Source organism: Topomyia yanbarensis, unplaced genomic scaffold, assembly GCF_030247195.1.
Source record: "Topomyia yanbarensis strain Yona2022 unplaced genomic scaffold, ASM3024719v1 HiC_scaffold_56, whole genome shotgun sequence".
NCBI classification, from domain to species: Eukaryota; Metazoa; Arthropoda; class Insecta; order Diptera; family Culicidae; genus Topomyia; species Topomyia yanbarensis.
This window is the reverse complement of record NW_026683780.1, coordinates 49,662-60,367: the sequence shown is the minus strand read 5'-3', so window position 1 is coordinate 60,367 and position 10,706 is coordinate 49,662. Positions and strand designations below refer to the sequence as shown.

The window sequence follows — 10,706 nt, the reverse complement described above, 5'->3', positions numbered from 1 at the left end:
CCAAGTCTACCGCATGGTCTATGGTAGAACATAACTCATCATCATGTTTTACCGCCGACGCCGACCGTTTCTCTTAGTCTCAAATTTGCCGAAAATAGCCAACAAAATCGATACAGTAGAACCTTGCGGCAATTAAAACATAGTAACAGAAAGAATCCTTGCAGAATGATTCTGTTTCCCTGTCATGCATTCATCAGAAGAAGAAAATTTTAATGCCATGTGTTTTCAAGAAATTTCCATGATCAGTAGTGGAAATTGGTGGGTTGGAAAAATTTTGATTTTTATAGAAAGAAATATTTCTGTTTACGAAACCATGCAGGATGATTTTGTTGGCCTATCCTGTATCCATCAGAAGAAGAAAATTTTATTGCCATGTGTTTTCAAGAAATTTCCATGATCAGTAGTGGAAATTGGTGGGTTGGAAAAAATGGGAGCACGATAAAATTGATTTTTATAGAAAGAATCCTTGCAGAATGATTGTGTTTCCCTATCCTGCATTCATCAGAAGAAGAAAATTTTATTGCTATGTTTTTTTCAAGAAATTTCCATGATCAGTAGTGGAAATTGGTGGGTTGGAAAAAATGATAAGACGATAAAATTGATTTTTATAGAAAGAATCCTGGCAGAATGATTCTGTTTCCCTATCCTGCATTCATCAGAAGTAGAAAATTTTATTGCCATGTTTTTTCAAGAAATTTCCATGATCAGTAGTGGAAATTGGTGGGTTGGAAAAAATGGGAGGACGATCAAATTGATTTTTATAGAAAGAATCCTTGCAGAAACATTATGTTTCCCTATCCTGCATCCATTAGAAGAAGAAAATTTTATTGCCATGTGTTTTCAAAAAATTTCCATGATAAGTAGTGGAAATTGGTGAGTTGGAAAAATTGAGAGGACAATAAAACTGATTTCCATTGAAACAATTGTTTTTGCTTAGGAAACCTTGCAGGATGATTTTGTTGGCCTATCCTGAAGAAGAAAATTTTATTGCCTTGTGTTTTCAAGAAATTTCCATGATTACCAGTGGAAATTGGTGGGTTGGAAAAAATGGGAGGACGATAAAATTGATTTTTATAGAAAGAATCCTTGCAGAATGATTGTGTTTCCCTATCCTGCATTCATCAGAAGAAGAAAATTTTATTGCCATGTGTTTTCAAGAAATTTCCATGATCAGTAGTGGAAATTGGTGGGTTGGAAAAAATGGTAAGACGATAAAATTGATTTTTATAGAAAGAATCCTGGCAGAATGATTCTGTTTCCCTATCCTGCATTCATCAGAAGAAGAAAATTTTATTGCCATGTTTTTTCAAGAAATTTCCATGGTTGGAAAAAATGGGAGGACGATAAAATTGATTTTTATAGAAAGAATCCTTGCAGAAAGATTATGTTTCCCTATCCTGCATCCATTAGAAGAAGAAAATTTTATTGCCATGTTTTTTTCAAAAAATTTCCATGATCAGTAGTGGAAATTGGTGGGTTGGAAAAAATGGTAAGACGATAAAATTGATTTTTATAGAAAGAATCCTGGCAGAATGATTCTGTTTCCCTATCCTGCATTCATCAGAAGTAGAAAATTTTATTGCCATGTTTTTTCAAGAAATTTCCATGATCAGTAGTGGAAATTGGTGGGTTGGAAAAAATGGGAGGACGATCAAATTGATTTTTATAGAAAGAATCCTTGCAGAAAGATTATGTTTCCCTATCCTGCATCCATTAGAAGAAGAAAATTTTATTGCCATGTATTTTCAAGAAATTTCCATGATAAGTAGTGGAAATTGGTGGGTTAGAAAAATTCAGAGGACAATAAAACTGATTTCCATTGAAACAATTGTTTTTGCTTAGGAAACCTTGCAGGACGATTTTGTTGGCCTATCCTGTATCCATCAGAAGAAGAAAATTTTATTGCCATGTGTTTTCAAGAAATTTCCATGATCATTAGTGGAAATTGGTGGGTTGGAAAAAATGGGAGGACGATCAAATTGATTTTTATAGAAAGAATCCTTGCAGAAAGATTATGTTTCCCTATCCTGCATCCATTAGAAGAAGAAAATTTTATTGCCTTGTTTTTTCAAGTAATTTCCGTGATCAGTAGTGGAAATTGATGGGTTGGAAAAAATGGGAGGACGATCAAATTGATTTTTATAGAAAGAATCCTTGCAGAATGATTCTGTTTCCCTATCCTGCATTCATCAGAAGAAGAAAATTTTATTGCCATGTTTTTTCAAGAAATTTCCATGGTTGGAAAAATTGGTAGGACGATAAAATTGATTTTTATAGAAAGAAATATTTCTGTTTACGAAACCTTGCAGAATGATTCTGTTTCCTTATCCTGCATCCATTAGAAGAAGAAAATTTTATTGCCATGTTTTTTCAAGAAATTTCCATGATAAGTAGTGGAAATTGGTGGGTTAGAAAAATTCAGAGGACAATAAAACTGATTTCCATTGAAACAATTGTTTTTGCTTAGGAAACCTTGCAGGATGATTTTGTTTGCCTATCCTGTATCCATCAGAAGAAGAAAATTTTATTGCCTTGTGTTTTCAAGATATTTCCATGATCACCAGTGGAAATTGGTGGGTTAGAAAAAAATTGGGAGGACGATCAAATTGATTTTTATAGAAAGAAATATTTTTGTTTACGAAACCTTGCAGAATGATTCTGTAACCCTGTACTGCAAGGTGAGAAATATAACACCATGTGCATGTGATTTCAAGAAATTTTCATGACAAGTCAAAGACAAGACAAAGACAAGACAAAGACAAGACAAAGACAAGACAAAGACAAGACAAAGACAAGACAAAGACAAGACAAAGACAAGACAAAGACAAGACAAAGACAAGACAAAGACAAGACAAAGACAAGACAAAGACAAGACAAAGACAAGACAAGACAAAGACAAGACAAAGACAAGACAAAGACAAGACAAAGACAAGACAAAGACAAGACAAAGACAAGACAAAGACAAGACAAAGACAAGACAAAGACAAGACAAAGACAAGACAAAGACAAGACAAAGACAAGACAAAGACAAGACAAAGACAAGACAAAGACAAGACAAAGACAAGACAAAGACAAGACAAAGACAAGACAAAGACAAGACAAAGACAAGACAAAGACAAGACAAAGACAAGACAAAGACAAGACAAAGACAAGACAAAGACAAGACAAAGACAAGACAAAGACAAGACAAAGACAAGACAAAGACAAGACAAAGACAAGACAAAGACAAGACAAAGACAAGACAAAGACAAGACAAAGACAAGACAAAGACAAGACAAAGACAAGACAAAGACAAGACAAAGACAAGACAAAGACAAGACAAAGACAAGACAAAGACAAGACAAAGACAAGACAAAGACAAGACAAAGACAAGACAAAGACAAGACAAAGACAAGACAAAGACAAGACAAAGACAAGACAAAGACAAGACAAAGACAAGACAAAGACAAGACAAAGACAAGACAAAGACAAGACAAAGACAAGACAAAGACAAGACAAAGACAAGACAAAGACAAGACAAAGACAAGACAAAGACAAGACAAAGACAAGACAAAGACAAGACAAAGACAAGACAAAGACAAGACAAAGACAAGACAAAGACAAGACAAAGACAAGACAAAGACAAGACAAAGACAAGACAAAGACAAGACAAAGACAAGACAAAGACAAGACAAAGACAAGACAAAGACAAGACAAAGACAAGACAAAGACAAGACAAAGACAAGACAAAGACAAGACAAAGACAAGACAAAGACAAGACAAAGACAAGACAAAGACAAGACAAAGACAAGACAAAGACAAGACAAAGACAAGACAAAGACAAGACAAAGACAAGACAAAGACAAGACAAAGACAAGACAAAGACAAGACAAAGACAAGACAAAGACAAGACAAAGACAAGACAAAGACAAGACAAAGACAAGACAAAGACAAGACAAAGACAAGACAAAGACAAGACAAAGACAAGACAAAGACAAGACAAAGACAAGACAAAGACAAGACAAAGACAAGACAAAGACAAGACAAAGACAAGACAAAGACAAGACAAAGACAAGACAAAGACAAGACAAAGACAAGACAAAGACAAGACAAAGACAAGACAAAGACAAGACAAAGACAAGACAAAGACAAGACAAAGACAAGACAAAGACAAGACAAAGACAAGACAAAGACAAGACAAAGACAAGACAAAGACAAGACAAAGACAAGACAAAGACAAGACAAAGACAAGACAAAGACAAGACAAGACAAAGACAAGACAAAGACAAGACAAAGACAAGACAAAGACAAGACAAAGACAAGACAAAGACAAGACAAAGACAAGACAAAGACAAGACAAAGACAAGACAAAGACAAGACAAAGACAAGACAAAGACAAGACAAAGACAAGACAAAGACAAGACAAAGACAAGACAAAGACAAGACAAAGACAAGACAAAGACAAGACAAAGACAAGACAAAGACAAGACAAAGACAAGACAAAGACAAGACAAAGACAAGACAAAGACAAGACAAAGACAAGACAAAGACAAGACAAAGACAAGACAAAGACAAGACAAAGACAAGACAAAGACAAGACAAAGACAAGACAAAGACAAGACAAAGACAAGACAAAGACAAGACAAAGACAAGACAAAGACAAGACAAAGACAAGACAAAGACAAGACAAAGACAAGACAAAGACAAGACAAAGACAAGACAAAGACAAGACAAAGACAAGACAAAGACAAGACAAAGACAAGACAAAGACAAGACAAAGACAAGACAAAGACAAGACAAAGACAAGACAAAGACAAGACAAAGACAAGACAAAGACAAGACAAAGACAAGACAAAGACAAGACAAAGACAAGACAAAGACAAGACAAAGACAAGACAAAGACAAGACAAAGACAAGACAAAGACAAGACAAAGACAAGACAAAGACAAGACAAAGACAAGACAAAGACAAGACAAAGACAAGACAAAGACAAGACAAAGACAAGACAAAGACAAGACAAAGACAAGACAAAGACAAGACAAAGACAAGACAAAGACAAGACAAAGACAAGACAAAGACAAGACAAAGACAAGACAAAGACAAGACAAAGACAAGACAAAGACAAGACAAAGACAAGACAAAGACAAGACAAAGACAAGACAAAGACAAGACAAAGACAAGACAAAGACAAGACAAAGACAAGACAAAGACAAGACAAAGACAAGACAAAGACAAGACAAAGACAAGACAAAGACAAGACAAAGACAAGACAAAGACAAGACAAAGACAAGACAAAGACAAGACAAAGACAAGACAAAGACAAGACAAAGACAAGACAAAGACAAGACAAAGACAAGACAAAGACAAGACAAAGACAAGACAAAGACAAGACAAAGACAAGACAAAGACAAGACAAAGACAAGACAAAGACAAGACAAAGACAAGACAAAGACAAGACAAAGACAAGACAAAGACAAGACAAAGACAAGACAAAGACAAGACAAAGACAAGACAAAGACAAGACAAAGACAAGACAAAGACAAGACAAAGACAAGACAAAGACAAGACAAAGACAAGACAAAGACAAGACAAAGACAAGACAAAGACAAGACAAAGACAAGACAAAGACAAGACAAAGACAAGACAAAGACAAGACAAAGACAAGACAAAGACAAGACAAAGACAAGACAAAGACAAGACAAAGACAAGACAAAGACAAGACAAAGACAAGACAAAGACAAGACAAAGACAAGACAAAGACAAGACAAAGACAAGACAAAGACAAGACAAAGACAAGACAAAGACAAGACAAAGACAAGACAAAGACAAGACAAAGACAAGACAAAGACAAGACAAAGACAAGACAAAGACAAGACAAAGACAAGACAAAGACAAGACAAAGACAAGACAAAGACAAGACAAAGACAAGACAAAGACAAGACAAAGACAAGACAAAGACAAGACAAAGACAAGACAAAGACAAGACAAAGACAAGACAAAGACAAGACAAAGACAAGACAAAGACAAGACAAAGACAAGACAAAGACAAGACAAAGACAAGACAAAGACAAGACAAAGACAAGACAAAGACAAGACAAAGACAAGACAAAGACAAGACAAAGACAAGACAAAGACAAGACAAAGACAAGACAAAGACAAGACAAAGACAAGACAAAGACAAGACAAAGACAAGACAAAGACAAGACAAAGACAAGACAAAGACAAGACAAAGACAAGACAAAGACAAGACAAAGACAAGACAAAGACAAGACAAAGACAAGACAAAGACAAGACAAAGACAAGACAAAGACAAGACAAAGACAAGACAAAGACAAGACAAAGACAAGACAAAGACAAGACAAAGACAAGACAAAGACAAGACAAAGACAAGACAAAGACAAGACAAAGACAAGACAAAGACAAGACAAAGACAAGACAAAGACAAGACAAAGACAAGACAAAGACAAGACAAAGACAAGACAAAGACAAGACAAAGACAAGACAAAGACAAGACAAAGACAAGACAAAGACAAGACAAAGACAAGACAAAGACAAGACAAAGACAAGACAAAGACAAGACAAAGACAAGACAAAGACAAGACAAAGACAAGACAAAGACAAGACAAAGACAAGACAAAGACAAGACAAAGACAAGACAAAGACAAGACAAAGACAAGACAAAGACAAGACAAAGACAAGACAAAGACAAGACAAAGACAAGACAAAGACAAGACAAAGACAAGACAAAGACAAGACAAAGACAAGACAAAGACAAGACAAAGACAAGACAAAGACAAGACAAAGACAAGACAAAGACAAGACAAAGACAAGACAAAGACAAGACAAAGACAAGACAAAGACAAGACAAAGACAAGACAAAGACAAGACAAAGACAAGACAAAGACAAGACAAAGACAAGACAAAGACAAGACAAAGACAAGACAAAGACAAGACAAAGACAAGACAAAGACAAGACAAAGACAAGACAAAGACAAGACAAAGACAAGACAAAGACAAGACAAAGACAAGACAAAGACAAGACAAAGACAAGACAAAGACAAGACAAAGACAAGACAAAGACAAGACAAAGACAAGACAAAGACAAGACAAAGACAAGACAAAGACAAGACAAAGACAAGACAAAGACAAGACAAAGACAAGACAAAGACAAGACAAAGACAAGACAAAGACAAGACAAAGACAAGACAAAGACAAGACAAAGACAAGACAAAGACAAGACAAAGACAAGACAAAGACAAGACAAAGACAAGACAAAGACAAGACAAAGACAAGACAAAGACAAGACAAAGACAAGACAAAGACAAGACAAAGACAAGACAAAGACAAGACAAAGACAAGACAAAGACAAGACAAAGACAAGACAAAGACAAGACAAAGACAAGACAAAGACAAGACAAAGACAAGACAAAGACAAGACAAAGACAAGACAAAGACAAGACAAAGACAAGACAAAGACAAGACAAAGACAAGACAAAGACAAGACAAAGACAAGACAAAGACAAGACAAAGACAAGACAAAGACAAGACAAAGACAAGACAAAGACAAGACAAAGACAAGACAAAGACAAGACAAAGACAAGACAAAGACAAGACAAAGACAAGACAAAGACAAGACAAAGACAAGACAAAGACAAGACAAAGACAAGACAAAGACAAGACAAAGACAAGACAAAGACAAGACAAAGACAAGACAAAGACAAGACAAAGACAAGACAAAGACAAGACAAAGACAAGACAAAGACAAGACAAAGACAAGACAAAGACAAGACAAAGACAAGACAAAGACAAGACAAAGACAAGACAAAGACAAGACAAAGACAAGACAAAGACAAGACAAAGACAAGACAAAGACAAGACAAAGACAAGACAAAGACAAGACAAAGACAAGACAAAGACAAGACAAAGACAAGACAAAGACAAGACAAAGACAAGACAAAGACAAGACAAAGACAAGACAAAGACAAGACAAAGACAAGACAAAGACAAGACAAAGACAAGACAAAGACAAGACAAAGACAAGACAAAGACAAGACAAAGACAAGACAAAGACAAGACAAAGACAAGACAAAGACAAGACAAAGACAAGACAAAGACAAGACAAAGACAAGACAAAGACAAGACAAAGACAAGACAAAGACAAGACAAAGACAAGACAAAGACAAGACAAAGACAAGACAAAGACAAGACAAAGACAAGACAAAGACAAGACAAAGACAAGACAAAGACAAGACAAAGACAAGACAAAGACAAGACAAAGACAAGACAAAGACAAGACAAAGACAAGACAAAGACAAGACAAAGACAAGACAAAGACAAGACAAAGACAAGACAAAGACAAGACAAAGACAAGACAAAGACAAGACAAAGACAAGACAAAGACAAGACAAAGACAAGACAAAGACAAGACAAAGACAAGACAAAGACAAGACAAAGACAAGACAAAGACAAGACAAAGACAAGACAAAGACAAGACAAAGACAAGACAAAGACAAGACAAAGACAAGACAAAGACAAGACAAAGACAAGACAAAGACAAGACAAAGACAAGACAAAGACAAGACAAAGACAAGACAAAGACAAGACAAAGACAAGACAAAGACAAGACAAAGACAAGACAAAGACAAGACAAAGACAAGACAAAGACAAGACAAAGACAAGACAAAGACAAGACAAAGACAAGACAAAGACAAGACAAAGACAAGACAAAGACAAGACAAAGACAAGACAAAGACAAGACAAAGACAAGACAAAGACAAGACAAAGACAAGACAAAGACAAGACAAAGACAAGACAAAGACAAGACAAAGACAAGACAAAGACAAGACAAAGACAAGACAAAGACAAGACAAAGACAAGACAAAGACAAGACAAAGACAAGACAAAGACAAGACAAAGACAAGACAAAGACAAGACAAAGACAAGACAAAGACAAGACAAAGACAAGACAAAGACAAGACAAAGACAAGACAAAGACAAGACAAAGACAAGACAAAGACAAGACAAAGACAAGACAAAGACAAGACAAAGACAAGACAAAGACAAGACAAAGACAAGACAAAGACAAGACAAAGACAAGACAAAGACAAGACAAAGACAAGACAAAGACAAGACAAAGACAAGACAAAGACAAGACAAAGACAAGACAAAGACAAGACAAAGACAAGACAAAGACAAGACAAAGACAAGACAAAGACAAGACAAAGACAAGACAAAGACAAGACAAAGACAAGACAAAGACAAGACAAAGACAAGACAAAGACAAGACAAAGACAAGACAAAGACAAGACAAAGACAAGACAAAGACAAGACAAAGACAAGACAAAGACAAGACAAAGACAAGACAAAGACAAGACAAAGACAAGACAAATGTAACCGGCTTCTTTCTTCCTCTCAACTGAACGCATAATACCGGCAACCCTGCAGTGTATCGAACAAGAAACGCATCAGAGAAAAGAAAGGACAACTTTACCGCGAGAGCTCGTAGTCGACACACGTGTTTATTTTCTATATCGGATAAATACAATTAATCTGAATACAAAAACCGCGAGTGTCGTTTCCTCTCGTCTTCGTCCGCCACATTGGTGACCCGCGACGTGAATTCTAACCGGTTCGTTTAAGTACGCGTTAAATTTCGAAACAATTCACTAGTTTCTTGCACAATCACTCCTAACCTCAAAAGGAATGTTGAACGACGAAGTGCAACCAGATGTGCGGAACGCAGCCGCTGTTTGTGTGAAATTGCCCGAGTTCTGGAAAACTGATCCTGAAATGTGGTTTGCGCAGGCTGAGGCGCAATTTGTATTAGCAAATGTGGTAAAAGACGACACAAAGTTCTACCACATTGTAGCCAAAGTGGATCAATCTGTGATATGTCATATTACTGATTTGGTATCGAATCCACCTCAGCAACAAAAGTATCAGGCTCTAAAAGAGCGATTGATAGCTCGCTTCGCACTATACTCTGAAGCACGATTGGAACGACTACTCAATGCATCAGATCTCGGCGATATGCGTCCGACGCATTTGCTAGCAAAAATGCAGGAAACATCAGCTGGCCTTAATGTCAACGAGAATTTGTTAAAGATGTTGTTCTTACAACGGATGCCAGCTCACATTCGTCCCGTTTTAACCATCAGTGATGGAACATTAGCCAAACTAGCGGAAATGGCCGACAAAATGTTAGAACAACCTCAAGTTTCAACAGTTTCAACATCATCAACAGCAACGATCAGTTGGATCGCATGAACGAGCAGATAGAAGTTCTCAGCGCTGAGATTCGTCGTCTCAAAGCTAATCCAGATACTTATCGAAGTCGGTCTTCGTCGAGGTCCCGAAATTCCAACGATCAATGTTGGTATCACCAGAAGTACGGATCAAAGGCTCAACGATGCAAACAACCATGTCAGTTCCGTTCAAAAAACTAACTTCTCGCTCACCTGAGTCGGCTGAGGTGGGCGGATCGTTTGAAAGCCGACGTCTCATGTTGTCCGACAGAACTAGTGGTCTTCGTTTCCTGATTGATACAGGTTCCGACGTTTCGATTGTGCCAGCCACAAGAAAAGACAAAATGTGTGACCCGATTCCTTTTGTACTACATGCAGCTAACGGTACAGGCATCAAAGTATATTCTTCAAAATTCGTAACAACCGATCTAAGACTGCGAAGAAGATTCACATGGAATTTCTTAGTAGCAGATGTTAGCCATG

General features: G+C 36.5%; 1 protein-coding gene across 1 annotated transcript; it reads left to right on the top strand.

Annotated features, from left to right (window-relative positions):
* The first annotated feature begins 9,681 nt into the window (after positions 1–9,681).
* On the top strand, positions 9,682–10,245 carry LOC131695809 (uncharacterized). Its single transcript, XM_058984340.1, has one exon. It carries the CDS (start codon positions 9,682–9,684, stop codon positions 10,243–10,245), a length of 564 nt encoding a protein of 187 aa, XP_058840323.1.
* Positions 10,246–10,706: the final 461 nt, after the last annotated feature.